Below are 27,445 nucleotides of genomic sequence, written 5' to 3' on the forward strand. Positions count from 1 at the left end.
AGGGCGGGGTATAAATAAAAAATTATTATTATTATTATTATTATTATTATTATTATTATGTCTGCTTTCTTACAAAGTCTGCTTAATATTTGGTTTTCATTTAACTGTTCACGCCTGGTAACGATAAGCATGTTTTAAGCGTTCCTCCCATTGTGGCCTCCTTGGTAGCGAGGAGGGAACTGGACAAGGCAAAGCTTAATGCGGCCTCCAGCTGACTTACTTTGCATTGGCCATCCAAAAGGATAGTGGACTGAGCGTCTCTCTAAGCTCCAGGGCACTCCTAAATGTGTGTCTGCAGACCTTGGGGCAGTATTAACTGGAGGTAAGCAACTCCATTATTGCCTCTATAGAGCTTAACTTAATGGTTTTTTTTGGGGGGGGGGGGGTTTGCAATTAGCATAATTTTAAGATCGCTGAAATTACTAATTCCCCTCCTTCCCAATCTAAAATACATTCTGGATCAAGTAAAGACCCTTGAATGAAAACCTTGTCCAGGACTATAGAGGAACAATATTTGGCATGTACTTCCTTTCCTTTCCTTTTTAACTTAGCAATCCTTATACTGAACAGGAAACACATGTTGAATTTACTAGTTCTTCCTATTGGGTCTAGTCTGATTTGCTTAGCTATGGGAATAAATTACATCATTTGTTCAGTATTTGACAGAAAAGAGGAAGTGTGTGTGTGTGGAGTGGGAACTGAAGTGGATGGCAGATAGTATCATTTTAGGCTTTTCAGTCACCATTAACTCCCTGCAACAATGAATGGGCGTTTTCACAGCAAGAAAAGCACTTCCTGAACGGGACTGAGAAAAATATCAAGAGTGCATACATGCTTATAAAGCTGAAATAAGTTCAGATTGCTGCTCTGCTCTAGTTCTGATTTTTTTGATGATGGTTCAGCTAAGAGCCAAATGTTTGCCTAGCACTGAACTAACTTGAAAGTAGTAATATTGGAGTGATTAAGGGAAGATTGTGATGCTCTACTCCCTGCCTAATTAAAAAAGAAAGAGACCTTTTATGGTACAAGTTAAACTTGTATGCTAAAGGTTCCGTTAGCCTGGTCCAGTTATAGTCATGTACAGTGGTACCTCAGGTTAAGTACTTAATTCATTCCAGAGGTCCGTACTTAACTTGAAACTGTTCTTAACCTGAATCACCACTTTAGCTAATGGGGCCTCCTGCTGCTGCCACACCACCGGAGCACGATTTCTGTTCTTAGCCTGAAGCACTATTTCTGGGTTAGCAGAGTGTGTAACCTGAAGCGTATGTAACCTGAAGTGTATGTAACCCGAGGCCTGGAAACGATGCCTTATGAGGAACGGCTAAGGGAGCTGGGCATGTTTAGCCTGGAGAAGAGGAAGTTAAGGGGTGATATGATAGCCATGTTCAAATATGTAAAAGGATGTCACATAGAGGAGGGAGAAAGGTTGTTTTCTGCTGCTCCAGAGAAGCGGACACGGAGCAATGGATCCAAACTACAAGAAAGAAGATTCCACCTAAACATTAGGAAGAACTTCCTGACAGTAAGAGCTGTTTGACAGTGGAATTTGCTGCCAAGGAGTGTGGTGGAGTCTCCTTCTTTGGAGGTCTTTAAGCAGAGGCTTGACAACCATAAGTCAGGAGTGCTCTGATGGTGTTTCCTGCTTGGCAGGGGGTTGGACTCGATGGCCCTTGTGGTCTCTTCCAACCCTATGATTCTATGAGGTACCACTGTATAAAAAGGGTATATATATTGAACGTAATGTTCATCCAAATGCAGAAGCTCTGTACTTGCACTGCATTGAACTTGCATCCATAGTTCCAGATCCACATATGTGAATGAAAGTCTATTTATACACAGCTGGGTGAGGACAAGGTGCTGAAAACATTCTCGATAACATAATTCTACATCTTACTGTGCACAGACAGATACTACAAGGGCACCAATTCCCCATTACAATCTCTGCTCTGAACCCAGTGCAAAGACATTTGCTTCTGTTTTTATGTGTTTCATTTCTGTGCTGACGTTATATTTTAAAGGGGAAAAAGTCTCAGAGAGGTTTAAAACACATGAAAACATCAAATAAAACCATCCAGAACAAAACATTACAAAGGTGGTCCACTACAGCAGTGTTTCCCAACCGGTGTTCCGCGGCACACTAGTGTGCCGCGAGACGTTGCCTGGTGTGCCGTGGGAGGGAGGCGGGCGAGTCGGGCGGCGAGAGGTCTTAGGCGCCCTGCAGAAAGGCGTCCTCTTTGTGGGTGGGTTCTCCCCCCTCCCTTAGCGCATCGTATTTAGTTGGGGATTCTGGAGAGGGGGCGGGGGCGCGCTGGCCCCGAGCGGAACAGACGCGCCGTCGTCTCCACCTCCCTCTCCTCAGTAGCTCCGAGCCAACTGACTGAGGGTGGGACGCGGCCAGCGGCGTCCTCTCTCTCTCTCTCTCTCCGCCTCCCAGCACCGCTTTCCCCGAGGCGGGCGCGCGCCTAAGGCTGAATGGGAGCAGCCTGGAGGCTTGGCGGCCTCTCAGCGGCTCATGACGGGCGTCCCCGAGGTGGGAGGTGCTGAGCAGGGGCTCTGCGAGAGGGCGCGAGGGATGCGTGGTGGTGCCTGCGCGCGTGTGACTTAAGAGGGCGACCTGCTGCCTCTCCTCTCTCTCCCCTCCCTCCCCTCATGGGCACACCCCGGCACAGCTTGGCGCTACTACAGCTACAGCTGCTGCTGCTCCTGCTTGGATGAAGGCGGCTGCTTCTTCCTAACGCCCAGCCTCTGAGGGACCGCAGTCTCCCGCCCTCTTTTTTTGGGGGGGGGGCGGGATGCTGAGGTAAAGGATCCCCTCGCGGGCGGGCATCTCTTTGGGCAGGGCGCGTGTGGAGGCTTAAGGTGGGGAGTGTGGAGGGGTTGCCGCTTGCGAGGGGAGGGTTCATATTGTATTGGGCTGCGGTGTGGGCGACACGGCTCTCCAATGGCCAGCCCGCGGAGGAACATTGAGTTGGAGCATTTCGAGGAGAGGGACAAAAGGCGCACTGAATAAAGTATTTTATAATTTTTCATATTTCTGTTTACTTACTATTTCATAATAAAGTAATTATAAAATATTTTCTTTGTGTTTATTTGATTCCTATTAAAGAGAGTTACTTTATATATAGTCAATATAGGCACAGAGTTAATTTTTTAAACATTTTCTAATGGTGGTGTGCCTCAAGATTTTTTTCATGAAACAAGTGTGCCTTTGCCCAAAAAAGGTTGGGAAACACTGCACTACAGAACGGACACTGAATGCAGAAAAGTTAACAAAATAATTACCTTAAACGTTTCAAAAGAAAGCATTGCTAAAGGAAGTAAGATCTACAATTGACATTTAACTTGTTTCTAAAACCCAATAAAAAGTTATTTTAAAAATAACAATGAAATGCACATTTAAAACAGCACAATTAGCAAGAGAATAGCTGATTATCATAAGCATAGAACTTAACTGTTACTGTTGCTGCCATGGTGGTTCATGACAGGGGGCAGCAGTGGAAGCCCACACTCAGTGACCTGAGTCTGCACTAAGAGACAGTCAAGATGGTCTCTGGGTTCTTCAGCAGCCTCAACCTTTGTAAAGGTAAAGGGACCCCTGACTATTAGGTCCAGTCGTGACCAACTCTGGGGTTGCGGTGCTCATCTTGTTTTAGTGGTCGTGGGAGCCGGCGTACAGCTTCCGGGTCATGTGGCCAGCATGACGAAGCCGCTTCTGGCGAATCAGAGCAGTGCACGGAAACACCGTTTACCTTCCCGCTGGAGCGGTACCTATTTATCTGCTTGCACTTTGAGGTGCTTTCGAGCTGCTAGGTTGGCAGGAGCAGGGACCGAGCAACGGGAGCTCACCCCGTTGCGGGGATTCGAACCGCTGACCTTCTGATCGGCAAGTCCTAGGCTCTGTGGTTTAACCCACAGCGCCACCTCTGTCCCCTCAATCTTTGTAGCTGGAGTCAATTAGGGCCTTACCCTCCCAAGGCCAGTTTGGAAATAGGCTTGCAAAGCGAGGAGCTACCTTCCCTGCATTGTAAAAACACTGTGAAATATTTTTGCAGCTAATGAATTTTGTATCTCCCTTGTAGTTACAATTTAATGAAAAGAGGAAAGATTAATTGAATGCATTGGTAGGATGATTAGTGCATTGATCAGAGATGAAATGTGCATTTAAAGTACTGGGGGTGGTAGAAGTAGCCCACCAAGCCCTTCCTACTGCCTTACTAGAGATGTATTCTACTTCAGGTAAATAGTATGTGGACGTGCGTCTAGACTACTTAGCAATTGTTTTAGACCAGATATATGTTGGAAAGTTTTTATTTCTGACTGGTTATTAGAAGGCACTGGGAGGATTCCCTTCAATGACTTTTGCTCTTCATGTTTTTAACCAACATGGCGTAAGATTGATAGTGTGTTCCATTGCATATTGGAATCGTTGGTTAAAATGATATTAAGAAAATGCCAAAAAACTTTTAAAAAAAATTGCAGAAGAAATATTGTCTTGCATGCATAACATAGGGAGCTCGTCCTCAAGTAGATAACTAGCTTCGCTGCTCAGTGCCATCCTGGAATCTGATTCTGGTGTAAATTATATTTTCTTGTTATTGGGAATCATGTGCATGTGTTAACTTGGAACTGAAAACCATAAGGATTTCATGTGCATTTTCTTTGGAAGCAAAGAGAAACCAGGTGATCTTTCATAGCAGAGCAGGGAAACAGAATTTAGGGTGGACATGTGCCCTGCTTTACAGAGGTCTGTCCTCTATATGATGGGTTGTCAGGTCATATTCCATATTCCATGATATTCCATATAGTATTTAAAAGAAGAGAGCTCTAAGAAGGGAGAGCAGGTGCCTTGAAGTTGGACATCAACATTTAACAACAGCAGACTGAACAGGCTCATGGGTTACTTGGTCACTGTTATCTCCATATTGGGGAATTGTATTTCTTTTTAAGTTACACTTACTGTTTCTAAACCTACATCCTTATACTTCTTTTCTTACCTTTGAGAGCCAGTGTGGCATAGTGGTTAGAATGTCAGACTAGGATCTGGGAGATCAGGGTTCGAATCCCCACTTGGCCATGATGATCACCGGGTGACCTTGGGCCCAGTCACTGCCTCTCAGCCTAACATACCTCAAAGGGTTGTTGTGAGGATTAAGTGAGGAGCAGGAGTACCATGTATGCTTCCTTGGGGGTGGATATACAGGCAAATCCCCATTTGCGGGTGTTTGGCATATTTTTGGCACTGGAAGGGAGCAGGGGCAGAATGGGGCAGGCTTATGCATGTCCCCCCAACTCATGTAGTGCCTTGGAGTGCAACCCCTGCATAAATGGGGAGTTGCGTGCAAATGCAATTAATAAGTAAATGATACTGTTTTTAAATTAGCATGTGGAAAGTTCATGCAAATTTCTGTCCTCTTTTGCCCTCTCTCTAGCAATGCGCACGTGTCCACCCTAACAGAATTGTCCCCTCTTTGCTCTTTTCCTAATGTAAATCTGAGACCAGGGCTCTAGAAATAACTAGCTGAGCTTCTCAGCAAACTGCATCATTAGCACCTCATTACCCTGGATATTACTAAGCAGCTATTCCAATATGTGCTGCCTGGGAAGTGTGTGCGTGCTATGAGGTCACTTCGCAGCCATGAACTCCCGAGTTATTTGCTGAGCAGCGTTTTTGGAGTTAATTTACGAGCAGCATCCCTATGAACAGCTGCTCTTGCAGCATAATGGAAGTGTAAATGGGGAAGTTCAGAAAGGTGTTAGGAAAGGCAGCACAGGCTAACAGCATACCCATTCTGTATTTTTGGAGGACGCCTGTGTGTGAATTTGTTTTATGTGTATGCATAAGTGTATGCTGACCAACGCACAGTCTTCGCAGTAAGGCTCTATTCCAATGGCATGAGTATCACAACGGATCTGCTGCAGCCTTCATCCACCTTCACAGCTGTTGTAACATACCACTTGTTATCTTCCGCATGTTCTGCTGTTGAGGACTTCTTGGATCATTCTATGTCTGTATCTATTAGTACAGCGTTGAAAGTTCCCTTTGTTAAAAGGAAGGAATGTTTTCTTTAGTAGAATAGAATTCTTTCTTAGGAAATAGTAATCACAAGCAATAAAAACATGAAGCTCAATGCCATGTAGAACTTCACTACAGTGGTACCTCAGGTTAAGTACTTAATTCGTTCCGGAGGTCCGTACTTAACCTGAAACTGTTTTTAACCTGAAGCACCACTTCAATTAATGGGGCCTCCTGCTACTGCCGGGGCCGCCAGAGCACGATTTCTGTTCTCATCCTGAAGCAAAGTTCTTAACCTGAAGCACTATTTCTGGGTTAGCGGAGTCTGTAACCTGAAGCGTATGTAACCTGAAGCGTATGTAACCTGAGGTACCACTGTATAGAATTTAGAATCAAAAGAATATATGTGAAGCCAAAATTCACCTGTAAAACAAAGCCACGACTAGAGATCCACAAATTTGCTGCCAGTGGCAATCATGTTTCTGAGACTCTGCGAGTTATTGTCTGCCCCAGTGCAAAATAGGCAAGATAAAGGGCTGGGGGAGCCAAAGGTATCATTGCTTCAAAAGGTCAACAAACCACAATGCATGCCAGCTGAAAGTTGTAGCAATCCTTCTGTGGATGCCTTTTGAAAAACTCCTTCGGAAGATTTGGCGAGCTAGCTTCCCTGGAATTGCCACTTTTTCTAGGACTTGTTGTTGGTTGCTTGAGCCCCAACAGAGGACCTTGAGAGTTCCCCTGTGCTAATATAGTGGCTGAGTGAAACCCCTCTCCCAGGAAACCTGTCAACTCACAAGGGTTCCCTTTAAGCAAGCTGCTGCTCTGTTGGATTCATCCTTCTACCTACAATACGAAAATAGTGTTGGCCAAGCTTATCACGGCCTAGGACCCTCGTACCTACGGGACCGCCTCTCCCGGTATGCCCCACGGAGAGCCTCAAGGTCCATAAATAACAACACCCTAGTGGTCCCAGGTCCTAAGGAAGTTAGATTGGCTTCAACCAGAGCCAGGGCCTTTTCAACTCTGGCTCCGGCCTGGTGGAACGCTCTGCCTCATGAGACCAGGGCCCTGCAGGATCTGATTTCTTTCCGCAGGGCCTGTAAGACAGAGTTGTTCCGCCTGGCCTTTGGCTTGGAGCCAATTTGATTCCCTCCCTCTCTCTCTTTTTCCCCCCTTTCTTTTCCTTCTCCTCCTGCGATGAGGCTACATTTTAATATTTTAATGTTCCATTATTTTAATGTATTTTATTTTTGTTTTTAAGTTGTAACCATTCATCTTGTTTTTATTATTGCTTGTAAGCCGCTCTGAGCCCGGCCTTGGCTGGGGAGGGCGGGGTATAAATAAAAAATTATTATTATTATTAGGCAGCCATATGATAATGTGGTGAAAGGCTATATTACTTCATTATTTCATTCTCTTATTAAATATGTAATTATTTACTGCTACTGTTTTCCTTGCTATCAGTTAGCATATATGTGTACCTTACTATACAGAGCTACTGCATATCCGTCTGCCACTTAACACTATATACATTGGGTTTTATATTCATCTGTAACTCTTCATTCGTTGCTTTATGATGCTTTCTGCATATTCTGTCATTTTAACTCTGCTTAAAAAGAATAGAATCCTAAGGGTAGTATGACAAGCCAATTTATCAGCAGGACTTATAACCACCTTACTTGCTCGTACATGTGGCACATACTTGGCTGCGTGCCTCTCCTTTAGTGCAGTTACTACTGTGAAACACTCATTTTGTACTCACGCACATGCACTTTAATACAGGGTAGCACTTCACTGCTTGGTTAGGCAGCTGTTCTTTTGACTGATCTATATTTAAAGTCCAGTAAAAACATCTCATGCTTTTGGAAATAAGAGCAATTTGGACGTGGGAAAGTGAGGAAGCTGTAGCTGGCCTTAAAAGCTGCATTGATGTTTTGACTTGAAAGTGTCTCCAGAAAAAATGTCTTAAGTAGAGTGAGCATCTTGTGGAGTGGCTGCAAATGTGACCGAGAAAGCAAGCAGGGGATTTTATTTGTTCCTTAGTGATCGTTCTGCCACACCATTTGGAGCCTTTACTTTTTTGGAATATCTCTCGAATGGAAGAATGAGTTTTTTTCTCCCTTCTTGTTGCTGAGTTAGCTTCTCTAAATGCGAACTCCTGAGCATTTGGCATTTTTAATATAAATTTGAGTAAGATTTATAGCACCTGTGCAAACAAGTGTTGCAGGTGAGCTCCCCTCCTGCTTCTCCCCCACCCCCAATTGGAGAAACATGGCTGGGAACTCTAAATGCTCCTGTCATGCACCAGGAATGTTAAATGTGTTACCTTGGGGATTGGAAGTTGGAGTCGGTGACACTGAGTGCTACCTTTTGAGGCTCATCCTGTATGCCTGAGCGAAGAAGGAAAAGGGTGGTGTGCAGGCATTTAATAATATAATGTTGATACATAAATGGAAGCTGATGTCTCCTGTGCATTGAGATACAGAATGGGTAGGTCTTTTCTTGATCAACTCAGAACTCTGTAGGAGGACAAAACCAAAACAGGGTTATGTATGGACCAAACATGTTGTGACTGGTCCAGAATTGCAAATCCTGGTGAAGCATTTGCCTCTCTGACTGCATTGAAACAATGGCTAATAAGTGGTCTACAGATAGCACTGTTAGTGCCATTTTGTGAGAGTCTTGTTTTCTTCGCTCTTCATCGCCGTTCACCCAGAACCCGTTTCATATCCTTCTTGGCTCTATGATGGCCCTTAGACAGTGGCACAAATGCAGCGAGTTCTCATTGTCCACCACATTAAAGTACCATAACAGTTTTGAATTGCAACTGTATGAACCTTGGATATCACTTCAGAATATTCACTATGCATTTAATCAGTAGCATACACCTTGAATATTCAAATGTAAAATTCTGACATTCAGGCAGGTTTTTTTACTGCTGGGTTGTTGTTGTTTTTTTTTGGGGGGGTGCTGTATAAGACGTATAAAATAGTTTTCCAGGAATGCTTCCTATGTACATTTAAAGGTAATTTGTTAGCGGTCCTCTTTTTCTTAAGACAATAACCACAAGATATAAAATTAAAAGTTGTAAAGAGCTGATAAATTCATTTAAAAGGGTTTACATTCTCAAGTGTTATATCTCACACTTGCATCACAGTAACAGACATAGTCCTTGCATAATTTTGCAAAACTATAAAGATGTCAAAGGTTATTCCAGAACATCTTTCCACAAGGAAATGTGAGTCAGTGGTAGGCTCAAGTTGTGTTGCATTTGAGGCACATAGGCTATGAAGTAAAACCATTTCACATTAATTTAAATGGTTTCTTGAAACTCAATCTTGTGTAAGGTACAATATGGCCTATATGCTGCTGCGCTATGAAAATTCACCTTTGTATAGACTTCTTCTGCATTAGTTGTGCAACACAAACATCTTCCTTGTGTAAGAAATTGAAAATTAGTAACACAGATCCACTGAGGCCTTAATAATGTACACATCTTCATCTTTAAAAAATATATTTGATCACAGGTAGGACCCATCTAGGGCAGCCTTAAGTACAGGCAATGACCGATTTACGCGTGTCCAATTGACACGTAACTGCGCATTGCAGTGACCTGGAAATGGCCAGAAAAGACCTATTCATGCTCTGCTGGCACACACGGAGGTCAGGAGCATAACCCCACATGAATCAGTAACCCTTCCTAAAAGAGGGTTGAATGGTCTAGGCCTGGATATGAAATGGCTCTCCACCACCCTCCACCCCCAACACCTACCCACTTTGTATAATGGTTTGAGGCTTCTTCCATTCACACTTGAGGTACTTGATGATCTGGTAGGGCTTATTTTTCTAGACCTTTTGCTTAAGAGACTTGCCTTATGGTTCCTTAACTCATTTGTAAGGTTCCCCCCCTTATTTTTCTTTTAGAACCAATATAACTGCAGCTGGGTAATGGTTCTTTCTTATTTTAATTGGAGCTGGCCACACACAAGCCTGCATTTATTGAGAGAGAGAAGTGCAGGAAATAGGTAGTACTACCCACCACTTGCATGCCAAGCTGTGGCCCCCTCAGAAGAAAATTTGTGAAGATTTCAGCCATGTGGTGGACAGTAAGGAAGCAGGTGGGCTGGAAGGGATAAAGTCCATTAGGCCTTGGTTGATCTGCCAGCCACCCAGGTTGCCTGCCACTCCGTCTTGGGAAGGCAAATCATGAAGGTATGGGCCCTTCTGTTGCTAACACTCTACAAGAATTTTGCATGCCCTGGAGTGCAAAATTTACATACTAAGTAAAGACCTAACATGGGGCTTAGTCTTTGGTAAAATATCAGTGACCATCCCTTTTTGTTCCAAAATGTGTTTATTTCTGCCAGAAACTTTCAAAAGCCTGCATGATTTGCTCACATCTGAGTCGGATGGAAGTAGACAAAGACCCTTCTGGTTTTGCAAGCATAACTCAAAATAATAATAATAATAATAATAATAATAATAATAATAATAATAATAATAATAATTTGTTTGTACCACTCTGGGGAATCTTCCAACAAAGATTAAAAATACATTAAAATGTCACACATTAAAAACTTCCTTGAACAGGGCTGCCTTCAGGTGTCTTCTAAATGTCAGGTAGTTGTTTATCTCTTTGACATCTGATGGGAGGGCATTCCACAGGGCGGGCGCCGCTACCGAGAAGGCCCTCTGCCTGGTTCCCTGTAGCTTTGCTTCTCGCAGTGAGGGAACCGTCAGAAGGCCCTCGGCGCTGGACCTCAACATCTGGGCAGAACAATGTGGGTGGAGATGCTCCTTCAGGTATACTGGGCCGAGGCCGTTTAGGGCTTTAAAGGTCAACACCAACACTTTTAATTGTGCTCAGAAACGTACTGGGAGCCAATGTAGGTCTTTCAAGACTGGTGTTATGTGGTCTCAGCGGCCGCCCCCAGTCACCAGTTTAGCTGCTGTATTCGAGATTAGTTGTAGTTTCCAGGCTCCTTCAACGGTAGCCCCACGTAGAGCACATTGCAGTAGTCCAAGCGGGAGATAACCAGAGCATGCACCACGCTGGCAAGACAGTCCGCGGGCAGGTAGGGTCTCAGCCTGTGTACCAGATAGAGCTGGTAGACAGCTGCCCTGGATACAGAATTGACCTGCACCTCCATGGACAGCTGTGAGTCCAAAATGACTCCCAGGCTGCGCACCTGGTCCTTCAGGGGCACAGTTACCTCATTCAGGACCTGGGAGTCCTCCACACCAGCCCACTCCCTGTCCCCCAAGAACAGTACTCATGTCTTCTCAGGATTCAACCTCAATCCATTAGCCCCCATCCATCCTCCAACCGCCTCCAGGTACTCATAGGACCTTCACTGCCTTCACTGGTTCTGATTTGAAAGAGAGGTGGAGCTGGGTATCATCTGCATATTGATAGACACCCAGCCCAAACCCCCTGATGATCTCTCCCAGCGCTTCATGTAGATGTTAAAACGGATAGGGAATAGGACGGAACCCTGAGGCACTCCACAAGTGAGGGCCCAGGGGTCTGAACACTCATCCCCCACCACCACTTTCTGGACAGGGCCCAGGAGGAAGCCTGAGTTTCCAATCTTTTGCCTCATAATGAAAACTACTCTTTTGTTGTCATAAGATCTAGAGGGGTTCATTTCAGGCCAGACCTTGTCCTGTAGGGCAAAACTGTGAGCTCAGCTTGCTTTGAGAACCTTTACTCATAAATGTTTGTTAGGGGTTTCTCTATATAAAAGACATCAAGCGGTTCAGGAAGTAATGGAAGGAAATGGTGAATAAGCTATATTTAATCTGCCACAAAATAGCATTATTAGTACTATGCACATACTGGCTAGTCTGATGTGTGTATCAGTTACCTCCTTAGTCAGCAATAACGATGCTAAAACTTCTGCAACCAGAAAGTTGCAACTAAAGCTGTTGAAGGTGCAAAGAGTTTTAAGATGCTTGAGCTGAGAAACATTGGAGAGGGGGAATATTTTGTATTGTACAGGTTAATGCTATTCAGTATTTTCTTTAAATCAGACTTGTGCTTTGCCTCTACCTTAGGCAACAAGAAATTATCTGCAGGCAGGTGCATGAATTCCATGTCCTTGAGCAAGGAGATCGGCAGAAGAGGAACATCCTAGCATAGAAACCAGACAGGCTTCAGGGGGGATTCTCCAGCCTTTCTCTGACAGCTCCCAGCAGGCCAGTCACTCCTGTGAGTTTATGTTGGGCGGCCATCTGTCATGGATGCTTTAGTTGAGATTCCTGCATTGCTGGGTGCTGGACTAGATGACCCTCTGGGTCCATTCCAACTCCACAATTCTGTGATTTTATGTAAAAGACTGCATGAATCCCTCTCAGTGTTCTCCAGGAACACAAATCGGTAGTCACACCTGGTACCTTTGGCTGATCCACACACACACCGAGTTTGTAGTGAAGTGCAGATAGTGAGTGTTTAGGGTTATTCTGCAGGAATAGTGAAGCAAGTGTAAAACTGTTGCTGTGAATGCCTGGATCTAGGTCATTCAGTATGTTCCTGTAGGGCATTGCCACATTTTAGCTAAATGTAGGTAAAGGTAAAGGTAAAGGTACCCCTGCCCGTACGGGCCAGTCTTGCCAGACTCTGGGGTTGTGCGCCCATCTCACTTAAGAGGCCAGGGGCCAGCGCTGTCCGGAGACACTTCCGGGTCACGTGGCCAGCGTGACATCGCTGTTCTGGCGAGCCAGCGCAGCACACGGAAACGCCGTTTACCTTCCCGCTAGTAAGCGGTCCCTATTTATCTACTTGCACCCGGAGGTGCTTTCGAACTGCTAGGTTGGCAGGCGCTGGGACCGAGCAGCGGGAGCGCACCCCGCCGCAGGGATTCGAACCGCCGACCTTTCGATCGGCAAGTCCTAGGCGCTGAGGCTTTAACCCACAGCGCCACCTGCGTAGGCGCTGGCAAAGTGGGACCACACTGTAGCCTGGATAAGGGTCTTGATTGCTTGCCATGCTAGCAGCGCACCTCCCTGTCGCACCGTTGTACTAGTGCAGGAAGTGAGCACCATGTTGTCCACTAGAGCCACTTGATACCCAGTCATATGCTCTGGCATGGGAACTCAGCTGAGGTACAGCAGTCTATAAAAGGTGGATCCAAATAGGTGGCTAAAATGTTTTAAGATTACGTTTTGGGCTTGTCTGACGCACTGCAGGCTCTACAAGAGGCTACATGAGCCAACAGAGGGACCTGTGAAGCATCTTCTACCTTAACGGTGTGTGGGGAGAGAGAGAACAGCATTGCAAAAGGGGAAATACGTCTTAACCTTTAAGGAAAACTGCAGAATCAGGACAGGGGGAGCTCTTCCGTGAATGACAGATCTTGCTTGTAGTCATAGGGCATGAAAATTAATTGCCTTCTGTCTCAACCCATAGTCAAATTCACAGATACCTAGCACCAAAGCCCCTGGAACAATTTGTCTACAATTTGACAGGGTTTTTCTTTTTCTGCCCAGGATGATTTCTCTGGCGCCTCCATTTTTAGACCAATTGTCCACAAACATGAAGGGAGAGTAAGTGATCCCCCCCAAAAAAATATTACTGCCGCCCTGGCAAGAATCTGCAGCTATCCTTCTGAAATTTGAGGTCTGGATCCTCAGAAGGAGTAATCTGCCTGCAAATTTCATCCGGTTCTGCCCCAAAATGAAAGTTATAGCCTTTTTGTTTTTTGAAAAAACAAAGTCATGTTTTAGAGACATCCAAGAAAACAGCTCCTGATCCAATTGATCCATTTTGAAGGGACTAATATATCTGCTGATTTCATCAAATTCTGTGAACTGGGGGAAATGTTAGAGAGAGAGAGAGAGAGAGAGAGAGAGAGAGAGAGAGAGTGAGTGTTTAAATTTCCCAATAGTGAATTTTGGGGAGAGGGGAGCAAAGTGGATTCAGACACCCCAGCTGAACTGGAAAGCTTCGAATTTGGCCTGAGCCAAATCAGGCTATTTTACCAAGTGCCAAATGGGGAACCTCCACTGAATTTTGTGGCCTCTACCCACCGCTACTAGATAGTGCTTGTGCTATCCTGATTGGGGGGGGGGGGGTTTCCATGCACAGCTGACCCTTTTGCCCAAGCACTATCACAGAAGGCCTTTGAAAAAACCTTTCATTTCAGAAGCAGCTTGCTATGGGGCATAAGGTCCTGCTGTTTGTAGGAACACATTCCCCCCCCCCAACCATTTCGGGCTTGCATCACTGGTTCCCCACTTACTTAAATCCTAGCTGTCACAACTTAATTACATATACAGATCACATCCAAGGCCAGAGCTGTGTCCTGAAATGAACTTTTGAACAGGTGCTTTTGACAGCCTTTGAAATGCACGTGTCAGCAATTTGATTGGTTGTTTTGTTTGGTGGTGGTTGTTTTTTTTCTGAAGGGCCGCCGCAGAGGCACAGATGCCTTTCACATCTGCTGTGCCGACTCAAAGGTCCTGCCCAAATGGGTCGTAGATAGAACATTCTCTTCCCTCCTGTATTGTTTGTCATAGTGCCATGGCAATTGTTTCTTTATTGCATAAGAAATCAAAGAACTGCTTCACGCATTATTCTCTTGCTTGTTAAATATAAAGTGTGAATGTGATGGGTGTCAGTGTTTGCTTCAGCATAATGTGTAGCTTTGCTGTAAAAAGCCATGCAGTGAGACACACAGCTTAGCAAAATTCTGTCCGGTATATTTCTCCAGTATAACCTGGCACTGCTGTCTTCACACCAAACAGCCTTGAGTAAAAGAGGCAACAATGCCTCCTGGCATAACTCAAAAGAAGATGATTAGAAATAAGGCTTTCACCTTCAACATTATGATGTTACTTTAAAAGTAGTATGAACACATATAAGATAACTGACCCATTTTTTTCAAGAGCCTAGGAAGCTGTTACACACCTGACTTCAAATGTTGCTTTTCTTTACAGTGTCCCAATGTAATCTCAGTTTGAAGAAGCAGAGGAGTCGAAACATCTTTAGCACTTTGTTCTGCTGCTTTCGTGACTACAATGTTGAGCCACCATCTACCAACAGCACCAGTGTCCTTCCTCCTTTGGTGGAAGAAAATGGCGGACTTCAGAAGGTTGGCATCCTCTTGCTAATTTTTGCTTTTTGGATTAAACCTTCCGTTAAAAGTTGTGTGCGGCTGGATATCCTGCAACATCATTTGGAAACCACTGAGCTGCAACCATGACTACAAGTTTCTGAGGAGTGGGGGAAATGTTGCAAAGTATGGCAGTTGATGAAACCACTTCCCTCCCCCCATTTGAAACATAATAGGTCATTTGCAGGCTGCCACAGCTGTTGAAGAAAACAATATCACTATCAATTGCATGGCAAACCTAGCCTCTAGATGAAATGTCTGTGGTCTGGTTCAGGTTCACACTGCCCAATCAGCAAACAGGTTTTATGATCAGGACGCACCCTGCTTCCTCCTTTCCTTCCTCAGTTTGCTGCAGTAGGTTTTTGTGATGTCACGCAGCCTTAACCAAGGATTTCTTCCCAACCACAGCTTGCTAGCTAGCGTTTCCCTTAATGAATTGTGACGAGAAGATGGAACAGTGTTGTTCCATTGCTGCACACAGCGTGGCGCTCTCTCTGACTTTCCTTCAAATCACAACATGCAAACACGCTTCAGAGGCCCAGCTCAAGGATGCCTCCATATATTTCTTTCCACTTGGCGGTTGTGCAACTCAGCTGGATGACAGAGCACTGCAGTTGCTTTCTAGTTAGTGCAGCACTCTGCTATCTGAGTCCGTTGCTCTCAGTGGTGGAGCCATGCCATCTTTAAATCATCACAGGCAACCTAGCAACTACCAAATTACCAAACAGGGCTAAGCCTGCTGTGGGTGTGCTAAGTGAATATTCTCCCCCCCCCCCACTTCCATTTTCCTTCTAAACTATTCCCAGTTGATACTTAGCTCCACATACTAATTCAGGTCTGGAGTTTAAAGAGGAGCCTAGGAATTCCATGGCAGCCGTTTGTGGAAAAGGAAATGATAAGCGCATGCAGGTGCATGCTCTTGAGTGCAAGGGCAGAATGCGGTTGTGGATTGTTTTGCATCACAGTTCCTGCCTTTTAACTGATCTCTTTTCTGCTATGCTGGGCAGAAAAACGTGGCCATGTTGACTGTTTGGGAGGGAGGAGGGGACAGAGCTGATCCAACAGTCTTTTTCTGGTAATTATGAGAAGAAGCAAAATGTGACTTTGCCTTTTCCCATATTCTTCATGAAATTGTGGTGAAAATTCAAGAAGATTGAACTGACGACACTTAGCAAGCTGTCGGGCTGACAAACGTTTTAAATAGAACTCACTTGAGGATATCTTTTTCACACTAGAATAGAATGAAAATTTCCTGGCATTCGGTTTGACGGCAAACTAGCTTGAGCGGTTGTTGTATGAAGCCATCCTCTAATCGGGGGGGGGGGGTGTCACCAAAATTTTGGAGCATATTGCAAGCTAATGAAATTGTTAGTACCACACACACTGCAGGCAAGCATGTGCCACATCTTGTTCTATTATTTTGAATCAGAATGCTTCCTTCGAGCCTAATTTCAGTAGGTAAAGGTGTGGGTACCAGGGAAGGCCTCTTTGGTGATTCTTGCTCTAATGCTGGAATCCTACCCAACTGTGAACCACCAAGCCAAATGCATCTCACCAGCAATGTATTGTAGCTTGTCATGGGATTGACTAGAGGTCTCCATGAACAGAAGACACATTGGGCCGCTTGTGGACCCCAAGTTGTGCTTGCCTGCTGCAAATAGTTGCAGCCTCCTGGCTATGCTGATAATTTAAAACAGTTTAATGGCCATGTTCAGATAACTCAAACAAATCTCGTGGATTTCCTAATTTTGAATTAATACTAATATAACCTGATTGTAGGTGTTCAGTGATTCTGTGACAATTGGCTGAATAGATAACCGTGGGTAAAACAGGAGACTGAACAGTAGTTTAAACAGAATAAAGTCAATTTTATGTTGAGGGTAATAATTAAAAGAATAGTTAAATTCTGAGTTGGAAGCGTAATGACAAAATCATCAAAGAAGATGGTGTTTAAGCTGCAGGTTCCTACATACTCTACCTCTTAAATGAAAAGGCCTATTTAGACTACTCGGGAATTTAACAATTATTCCTTTGGGAATTAATATGAAAATGCCACTTGAGCTGCAATCCTATACCCACTTGTTTGTGAGCAAGTGCCATTGAGCTCAGTGGGACTTACTTCTGAGAGTAAACACATATAGGGCTGCCTTCTTAGGCTCTGTAGAAGAATATCTGTGTTGGTTCCTGCCAGCGAGAGAACTGATGGTTATTTCAGAAACACCATTGTCAGCAGCAACTTCCATAGATTGCCTAGTCCGGTGAAGTATAATCTTTCCATATATGAAATTATAGGAAATCAGAGCTTGTCTCATAGACACAAAGCATTGCACTGGAGTAACTTCCAGTGCATCAGATTGTCTCTCTTCCTCTGGATCAACAAATCTATACCCTAAAACTGGGAAAAATGTAGAACAGTGCTATGACTGCTGTGCTTGTCTCTCTTCTTCTGCCTGTAAGCCCTTTAAGGTAGGAGGGCACGGAGGTCCAGTTTGTCACCCTGCTTGCTTGGGTGGACCTGTTATATTAAATGGAGAGTGGCAGGACCACACAACAGATGTAGACTGTTGATTCAGGGTGACAGTCTTCAGCCGTCAAACTAGGGCATTGCTAATCTCTGAGAAGGTAGTGTAGGATTTGCAGCAAAACATCGAAAACGTATTTTCCTTGTGTCTTCCTTGCTTCAAGGCAGCGGCAACAAAGATATGAAACAAATTTAAGAGGAAGGAAATTGGAAGCGGGTGGAATAAGATTCTGACATAACCACAGTGACTTCAGTTGCTCAGAAAATAATTAATAACTCATTGGCATTGACACAACTGGAAGCTGTAAGAAAAGTGGAAGGGGGTTAAAGTTATTTTTAAAAATAGACATTATGACAAAGTGAAGGAAGTGTGGTTCATCAAGGCTTAGCCCCGAGGCTTAGGAAAGCGTTCGTGTTATTTATTTTATCTTATTTGTTAGACTTATGTGCTGCCCTTCATCATTAGATGTCAGGGCAGTTAGAGTGCATACAGAGTGCCTTTTCTTAAACCCTGAACCAGCCACTACACATCAGGAATCAGAAGAAGCAGTTTCCAAGCTCACATAGGGTGGCCTCTCAGCACCTCTCATATCAAAAATTCTATTAAAAGGGGGGGGGGGCTTGTCCTGTGTTTCCGATTCAAACGATACTTTGGCACAATTTATATAGTCCCAGTTCACCAAGCCCTGCTTCTAGACAAGCAGAAGGGCTCTTGTTCAACTCATGAGAACAAATGGATGTCAGAAAGCATGAGCGTCCGTTGGTTTTTCCAGTGAATGCTTTGTGTTTATAGTGCAACACTAAAATAATTCTGAGTGGTAGAATTTTTAAAAGTTTGAAAGTGCACCCACCCACACGTGACAAGCTACCCTGTCCTCTGTGTTTGAAAATATGGTAATTATTCTGAACACTAATTTTGGTTACTATTTTACTTGGGGATTTAAATCTTGGGGATTTAAATACTTCAGTACTGACTGAGCCCCTATGCATTTTCACTATTCACTATATTTTTTGCAAATTTCTTTCAAACAATACTGTGGAGAATATAGGAATTAACAACTAGGGACCCACCTTTCTTACAAATTCTTCTGTTCTATTAACTGGTAATTTTAGTTGCCATAGTTCTAGATCCTTTTTATTCATCTGGTTTCTTAAGCAACTTTTTGGGTTTCTGTTGGAATGGTTTGAGTACTAAATCTGATACTTCCACTTATTTTTATGTTCTTCTCTTTTGAAATACCTTACTCTGACAGTGACCTTTTTTTTCTCCTTTCCCCTTCAGGGTGACCAGATGCAGGTCATTCCCATACCAAGTGTATGTATTTTTATTCTTTTTCCTTTTCTATTTTTGAATTTTCTTAATTTGGGGTTGGTTTAATCATTTATCTCTTGTGTTGAGTCTAGATTGATGTGGGGTTTTTTGTTGCATGCTGTAGGACCTTTCTTTTATACTAACTGATAAGATGATGAAGTAGCAGTAGCTGGTGAATACAAATCATATTAACGGGAACCAAATGAAACATATAAAGGTCTTCAATATGTCTTGAGCCATTCACTAAACCTTTGTCATTACACACTTTTTAAAAAATGGTTATTGCACAACAAACAGCATCAATTAACCCACAAGGTAACAAAATATAATGGATGTCCAGTTTCTAGCACTGTATACAGGCCTCCCTCGTGGCGAAGTGTAAAGGAAATTTCAGCTTCTCTTTTTATTTTATTTTGTTTTTTCTAGAGTTATAAGTGCCCATAACTACCTTAGCCTTATTGGACCAGAAGAGAATTGTTCCACATTCTTGGTGTTCCTTTAATCCATTTCCCAGTGGGCTTTAGAGTTGCACCGTAGATTTAAGCACCCTTCTATCCAGTGAATTTTTTGTCACCTGTATCAAGTATCTTCACATCTCTTTTTTCTGCCCATGGCAGCCAAATTGTGCTGGCACCCACAGCACCTTTATCACAATACTGGCACCTTTTTTAAAACCCCCAAAAAGTACTGCTTATATCATTTTAACAGTCTTGACTTGTCCGAAAGAATCCCAGGAACAGTAGTTAAGAGTGCTGGGAATTGTAGCTCTGTTAGAGGGGTCTCCTGACATCCCTCAGCACCCTTAACAAACTACATTTCCCATGATTCTTCAGGTGAAGCCATGGCTATTAAAGTGGTATAAAGGTAAAGGGTCCAGTCATTAGGTCCAGTCATGACCGACTCTGGGGTTGCAGCGCTCATCTCGCTTTATTGGCCGAGGGAGCCGGCGTACAGCTTCCGGGTCATGTGGCCAGCATGACTAAGCCGCTTCTGGCAAACCAGAGCAGCACATGGAAATGACGTTTACCTTCCCGCTGGAGTGGTACCTATTTATCTACTTGCACTTTGACGTGCTTTTGAACTGCTAGGTTGGCAGGAGCTGGGACCAAACAATGGGAGCTCACCCCGTCGCGGGGATTCGAACCGCCGAGCTTCTGATTGGCAAGCCCTAGGCTCTGTGGTTTAACCCACAGTGCCACCCGCGTCCCTTAAGTGGTATAAGCATGCTTTAAATGCATGGTGTGAATGTGACCTTGGTGGCTATAGAAAATTGCTTACCCCACAGTAGCATGCAGCCAAAGCTGCCTATAGCGGCCAGCTATGGGTCAAATTCCTACCACATCCCAACTACCTCACATTTCTGATCAGTTTACAGATGCGTAGTAGAAATCCCACTACCAGCAGCCCTGTTGTTGCAGCACAATAAAAGGATCTCCATTTTCAGCTATCTGGCTACACACAGAGACTTAAAATAAACACCCGGCAAAAGATAAGCCACCCCATGCAGTTCCGCAATAGCCTTATTCAGCGGCCTGGCTTTTATTGTGTTGTGTGTTACATTGCAGTGACCGCCAGAACAAAAGGCTGTTCATGTCCAAAGTACATTTACAAACACTTGGTGGCCACCAGGCAATGAAGGCCTTCCAGTGTAGATAAATATTATGTACATACTGGTTGAAATCTGATTCTGTTATGAATCAGCCATTTGTGTGACTGCTTCTAGTCTGTTATCAATCGGAGGCCTTAATCTGCTGCCTGTGCAGGTACTTTCCATGTGCTTAAGGGGAGTTAGTTATGGTTGGCAGGGACTCAGTACCTTGGCTCATTTGGGGGGGTGAGGGAGGGGGGAGTGTTTGTCATCTTCCAGTTAGTTGAGGAAATGCTAGCTGATTTGGCCATACCAGATTTCTGCGGGATTTGTTCATCAGCATAAAAATCACCACTTCATGGGAGGGGAAGAGTGGGCAAAGCTCCTGTCGAAAGATGCAGTAACAGCAAAACGATTGCCAAGAGAGAGGGAGGAGGGATCATGCTGCCAATCACCTCTTTAGAGCATCAGTTGCCTTTGGCTCTCACACACACATATCCCAAGAAGTTGGGAGAGGACTGTTCATGCAGGGTTTTGCCAAACTGGGTCCCATGTTTCAACCGTGTGTTTGTGTGTGTGTGAGAGAGAGACAGAGAAGCCAATCAATGGGATACCAGAGGAGGGTCAAGTAATGGATTGTCGGTGAGACTACAATACCTTAGCAGTGCTTTTCCTGTCCATTTTGAATTGAGGGGCCCTCACACTCTGACCACAGAGGAGTAGAATCACTTGAGCTATAGGGAGATTTACTGTGGAGCTCAGCTTTGGGTTTCTTAAGAAAAAAGATTAAAAGTGGGATTTTCATGAAGAATCGTTTCTCTCATTGCATTCTTGTTAGTCCTTATGAACGTTAGCTACTGGTTGTTGTGGAAGAGATTGTGATGGGTGGCGTTCCACGAGGATTATTCCTGAAGATCTCATCCTCCTTCAGAATTGAGATTCTCTTCATTCTCATTGTTTATGAACAGGATTTTTTGTAGCAACACTGAAAGCCACACACTAACTACACAAATCAATGTTTTCCATCTGCTGCACTTCCCAAAGACCTAAATGCATAACAAGAGCCCTGTTGAATTAGGCCAAAGGCCCAACTAGTCCAGCACCCTGTTGTCACATTGGCCAGCTAGATGCCTATGGGAAGCCCAGAAACAGAACCTGAGCACAACACCTCACTTGTGATTCCCACCAACTGCCCCCAACATGTCCGTGTTACTCATCAGTGCTAATTACTACTGTAATAACTTTTCTGGGGATATGTTTCTAATAGTGCTTGGTCTTCCTGTGTCTTCCATTCAGCCACCAGCTAAATACCTCCTGCCAGAAATGACAATATCTGATTATGGAAAGAAATGTGTGGTCATTGATCTAGATGAAACACTGGTGCACAGTTCATTTAAGGTATGTATGCTATGTAGTATCCTTTGTGATAGGCTGCTAGATGCATGTTATAGGCCATAACTGTCTGAAGAAACACACACAAGTCCTACAATGGAACCTACTCCTACCTCTCCCCACCCCACAATAGTTGAAATATTAAGTGTTGGGATCCAATGCTGGATGCATCTGTTTTGGAAAAGGGAGCACATGTCTTACAGCATTTAGTGATGATTTAGATGTATGACTAACCATGGCAGAGAGAGAGCTTCCACATAGCCTCAAAACTTGGTGCCTTTCAGTGAAGCCACCTCACACAATGAGCTCCAAGTGATGAGAATCCAGTGAGAATGTGCATGTGAAGCCTGTAGGCTTTCCAGTAAGGGAAAACTTCTGTAAAGAAACACTGCATTCCTTTGTAAGGCAGAGAAGAGTTGAATGTTCCTCAGCTAGCTCTGCAGCCGTTTCCAGGAGTGCTGGCATAGGCACGAGATTTGCCCTGATCCATGTTTTGTCTCTCGACCTAGCGGCCATCCATACCTGGCATTTTATGATGGCACCAAGACTTTGTTTCCTAGATATTCTGTCTGATAAAGGGCTGCTGTGCAGGATAATGGAATGAGAAGCTTCATAATGGAGGCTTTAACTATTAACAAATCCCTGGGGGTCTCGAAAATAGATATAGGTGTGTGTTCTAGTAATTCAATTTCCGTTTACGTCTCCCATTTTGAACAGGCACTGTGTTTAAGTACTCATGATGCTAACTGTTTTATTTTGTGCATGTACTTCAGCAAATAGATTATATACCCTCAGTCCCCATCTTAACTCTCTCATCGTCTCCTAGACTCAGACTTTGTGTGTGTGCACAAAGTGACCACCTTATTAGTTTGTTTCACCTCATGCATATGTTGAAGTTGCCTGTTGCCCACAAAAACGTATGCTCAGTAAAACAGCCTCCATAAATTTTGCCTTGGCTTGGCAGCCCATCATTGTTTCCAGGAGCTAGTGCGATTATCTCACATCCTCTAAATTCAGCCTGTCTCTTTTGTACCTTGCTTTAATACTTTGAAGATGAGGTAAACAACAGTTTGTCACCAGTGTTACAATAAACGGCATGGTTGCCGTCCAGCAAGAGGTCATGTGACATGCTTTTGGAAGAGCAAGCCATCTTGTCATAACATTTTTGACAGTCATTTAAAAAGGCTGCCACCTCAGAATTTGGGTGGGGGAATAGCACTTTTGAATGATCCTCTATGTTTAAAAAAAACAAAGCACTCCCTACAGCAGGGTACATGGTGGAATAAATTTCTCCCACATCTGCTAGGGTCTTATTTGCAGTGATCTTTTTAAAAAAAAAAATGTAGGAAAGCATTCAAAAATAGGATTTCTCCCACATGCAATCTGAAATGGAGCAGTAAACCTAATTTTGTTGCTACTTGTAGATCAGGCCTGAAAATGCATAGCCTTTGCCCATTAAACATGGACACACCTCCTTTCAAAATGTTTGCAACATGTTCTGAGTCCTTGGTAAAGGGAAAGCCAACTTATTTTCTTAACACATGGCCCAGGAAAAGCTGGTGCAGACCTCTCTTCCTCCTGGTGGTGTTAGTTGTTAGGACTGAAGTTCCTGCTTCTTTCCCCCTTTTGGAAAGAGAGTGCATCACCAAGGTCCCCTCATTTCCTCTGCATTATTAACCAACATTAACCAAGGCTGCTACTTTCCCCACTAACTGATCTGTGAACACGGATGCCAGAGAAATCCAGGAAAAATGGAAGCAGGAGTGAAAAATGACCATTTTTGCTTTTTTCATGCTATGTCCTGAATGGAAATCAATCCAGTGGATAAGATCAGTGTTCCGCCCTGAGCCCGACTTCGGCTGGGGAGGGCGGGATATAAATAAAATTTTATTATTATTGTTATTGTTGTTATTGTTGTTGTTGTTATTATTATTATTATTATTACTTTCAGTCCACAAATGATTACGTTCTACCACTCTGTTTGCATTCTGTTTCCTTTGCGTTGAAATGAATGGGGTAGAACAGCATAACGAATCATAATTTATGTAATAATTTACATAGTTTCAACGCAGCAGACAAGTAACTTAGTTTTTGGTGGAAGGCGAACTGCAGCGGAAGGGGGACGGCGCCGCATGTCATGAATACAAAGCGGAACAGAAAATGATGCCTTCCATCCTTGCTGCAGGGGGCCATTCTCAGTTTTGCTCAGACGAAGGGAAGGTTTCCCACCCTGCCCCTTCATGCAGCAGGCTGAAACCCTTTTCTCAAAAGCAGGCCTGCTTGAGAGGAAGATCTGCTGCCTGCTCTACCTGCTGGCTCTGTTTGTGGAAGCCAAGCAAGCTCCCCCCCCCCCCCCCCCGCCGCCTGTATGAGCACATGAATGAAAGCATCCTCCGACACCCATTGTTTCCATATTGCAAGAGCTGAAAGCGCAAATGTGTTTGTGCAATAGATTTGGGTTTGTGTGTAAATATGTGAACAGGATAATTTTCCAGCTCTTTGGCAGTTGTTCCGAAGGAGTTTTCTGTGCCAGTTGTCGTCAAGGTTTTGCAGGCTTCGACAAGAGCTGTGCTGTCCCTCCCAGTATGTTTCCCTGGAGCATGTGCGGGGAGCTTACGATAGTACAGACTGTTCATGTTTTCTCAAACTGATTTTATTTTCACTTTTACCCCCCCTAGCCAATTAGCAATGCAGATTTCATTGTTCCCGTTGAAATTGATGGAACTATACATCAGGTGAGCGTCGCTGTTTTCTATTCACAATTTCACTGGTTTTGGCTGTGCTGGTATTCCCTTGCAGCTTTTCGTGTCTGGGTGGGTAGCTATTGCCGGGACATTGTCTTTCCCTCTTTATTTTACTTTTGAGAATTTCAGAAATCTTTTCCCATCATCAGGAGACACATAGTGATCCCATAGAGTAAACCTGCACTCAGGAAGGGGGAGGAAATACAGTGTGCCTTGGTTTACAAACTTAATCCGTTCTGGAAGTCCGTTCTTAAACCAAAGCGTTCTTAAACCAAGGCGTGCTTTCCCATAGCAGTGGAGGACTCAATTTACAAATGGAACACACTCAACAGGAAGCAAAACATGTTCTGCTTCCAAGGCAAAGTTCACAAACCAAAACACCTACTTCTGGGTTTGCAGCATTCTTAATCCAAGTTGTTCATAAACTAAGCTGTTCTTAAACCAAGGTACCACTGTAGCTGTCCTGTCAGGATAGAAAATCATATAAAAGATCCCCTTGTCTCAAAAGACCAAGAAATGATGGAACATCTTTTAACTGCAACTATAACTGGAGAAAAATAAATGCTCCAAAACTAGGTGGTTGGATGACTGGGGTTTGAGAAGTGGCCCAAATGATAACACTTGAGTAACATAGTAAAGAAAGACAGGCAGTTTGACAACTGGAAATGGAGTCTCTTTATTATTTATTGGTGTTAACAAGACACCAGAATATGCTCATCAGTACATATTATTGAGGACATTGTAAAAGTGTGTATATAAACTAGTAAAGGTAAAGGTAAAGGTACCCCTGCCCGTACGGGCCAGTCTTGCCAGACTCTGGGGTTGTGCGCCCATCTCACTCAAGAGGCCAGGGGCCAGCGCTGTCCGGAGACACTTCCGGGTCACGTGGCCAGCGTGACATCGCTGCTCTGGCGAGCCAGAGCCGCACACGGAAACGCCGTTTACCTTCCCGCTGGTAAGCGGTCCCTATTTATCTACTTGTACCCGGAGGTGCTTTCGAACTGCTAGGTTGGCAGGCGCTGGGACCGAGCAGCGGGAGCGCACCCCGCCGCAGGGATTCGAACCACCGACCTTTCGATCGGCAAGTCCTAGGTGCTGAGGCTTTAACCCACAGCGCCACCTGCGTCCCGGTATATAAACTAGACCCATTGTCAAATAAGTTTATAAAGTGTTCACATGTGTGTGTGGCTACATGTTGTGATTTTCCTCTCCTGTTCCATTAAAAAGCTAATAATTGAATGCCTATGTAAAGAAAAACATTGTCAAATTGAAAGAAAAGAATGGATATGTATTCACCCTGGAGTTCTTTCCCACCAGTTGGTGTCAGGTTATGAAAGGATGGAGTTTGAGAACTAATTGACACATTAAAAATAGCATGTCACTGGGGCCAGATGGCATTCACTTGAAAGTCTTTGCACTCGGATTTGAAATGGCTGAACTGTTAACTAGAATATGTAAGTTATCACTAGAATTGCAGAAGAAACGGGATCTTGTGTGTGTATATACAAGGTGAAAGGGTAGGCAAGAAAAGATTGCCCAATCAGTAACAAATTGTTCGTGCGCGCTCAGAGCACATTGTTGCTGCATGATCTCGTTAAGAACTTTGAACACAGACTTTTTCACATAACTGATTCACTTGACTAGAAAACTTCTGCCTTTTCCCCATCTAGTTGATAAAACTGGTTTCTCTAATGTATCCACCTAAATAGAATGGGTTAAGGTACGGCCATGGTTCTCAAAGAGTGTGGCAGGAGAGGATGGCAAGTGTGAGAAGATTCAAAGACAATAAAATAAACAAACGTTTCAGTGTAGTACAGCATATATATATATATATATATATATATATATATATATATATAATTTGCAGATTGTGGATAGATATGGAGCAGGGATTTTTCAATTCTGACAAATATGAAATATCAGAAAATAGAAAGGCTTCTTTGTGTTGATGAGGATATAAGACTGTGTTTGTCTCCAATTAGACCTAATATAAATGAGATTACCCAGCAAAAGCAAGCTTGCCCCTCTCATTGAGTTTGTATACATACTTAAGGTACATATATAAGAGGCTCGTTTCTAATTATTTGGGAATGATTCATGTTCTTATGTAGCTGCACTGTTTTCTTCTTTCTGGATGTCCCATGATCATATTCTAAAGTAGTTGTGTTGTTATGTTACAAATCAAGCACTGCTGGAAGTTGTTTCTTTTTGTTTTACTGTCGCAATGTATTTGTTGTCAATAACAAAATTCAGTGTGGCGTGAACAATTTTTTATTATGAAAGTGTTGCCCAGAGAAAAGCCAGTAGGAAAACTTCCACTAAAATGGCTTGCTTGTTACATTCTTGTTACTTTCTTGTTTAAATTGGTTTTATTGGAAACGGTTATATTTTATAAACACATTTTGTTGTTCAGCAGGATAAAAATGTTTTTCCAATATGTATCCTCACCATTCATTTAGTCAGTTGTATTTATGAAATTTGCCCTTTCTCCCAAAGCAGTGCAGGGAACCAGTTCTCTCGCTACAGACTTAAAAGGGGTGGAACATTCATTCTTTTCTCCAAAGGAGCCCTGGGAATGGCAGCTCTCTGAGGAGACCTGAAGTTCTCTTAACCATCTGATCCTTCATTCCCATGATAGTATGGGGCAAGCCATGACAGTTAAACAGATTTCAAACTAATATATATTTGTTGTTGTAACAGGACCTGGGTTACTTGCCACCCACAAATTCCAATCTTTATTTATCAGTTCTCTCTGCCTA

General features: G+C 43.7%; 1 protein-coding gene and 1 long non-coding RNA gene across 3 annotated transcripts in view; both read left to right on the plus strand.

Annotated features, from left to right (window-relative positions):
- Positions 1-27,445, plus strand: part of CTDSPL (CTD small phosphatase like) — a 137,066-nt gene that overhangs the window by 28,790 nt on the left and 80,831 nt on the right. For both annotated transcript variants that reach the window (XR_014556502.1, XM_083704303.1), the window contains exons 2-5: positions 14,954-15,108; positions 18,933-18,965; positions 21,847-21,948; positions 24,621-24,677. Coding sequence is in view for 1 of the 2 variants with exons in the window: in XM_083704303.1 (XP_083560429.1) it covers positions 14,954-15,108; positions 18,933-18,965; positions 21,847-21,948; positions 24,621-24,677 (347 nt within the window). In the remaining variant the exon portion in view is untranslated. The remainder of the gene's footprint in view (positions 1-14,953; positions 15,109-18,932; positions 18,966-21,846; positions 21,949-24,620; positions 24,678-27,445) is intronic.
- LOC310827921 lies at positions 18,979-19,636 on the plus strand. The gene is made up of 2 exons (XR_014556562.1): positions 18,979-19,452; positions 19,507-19,636. It is a non-coding gene; the product is annotated as an uncharacterized lncRNA (long non-coding RNA).

This window comes from Podarcis gaigeae (assembly GCF_964106915.1).
Source record: "Podarcis gaigeae genome assembly, chromosome: 12".
Taxonomy (NCBI): domain Eukaryota; kingdom Metazoa; phylum Chordata; class Lepidosauria; order Squamata; family Lacertidae; genus Podarcis; species Podarcis gaigeae.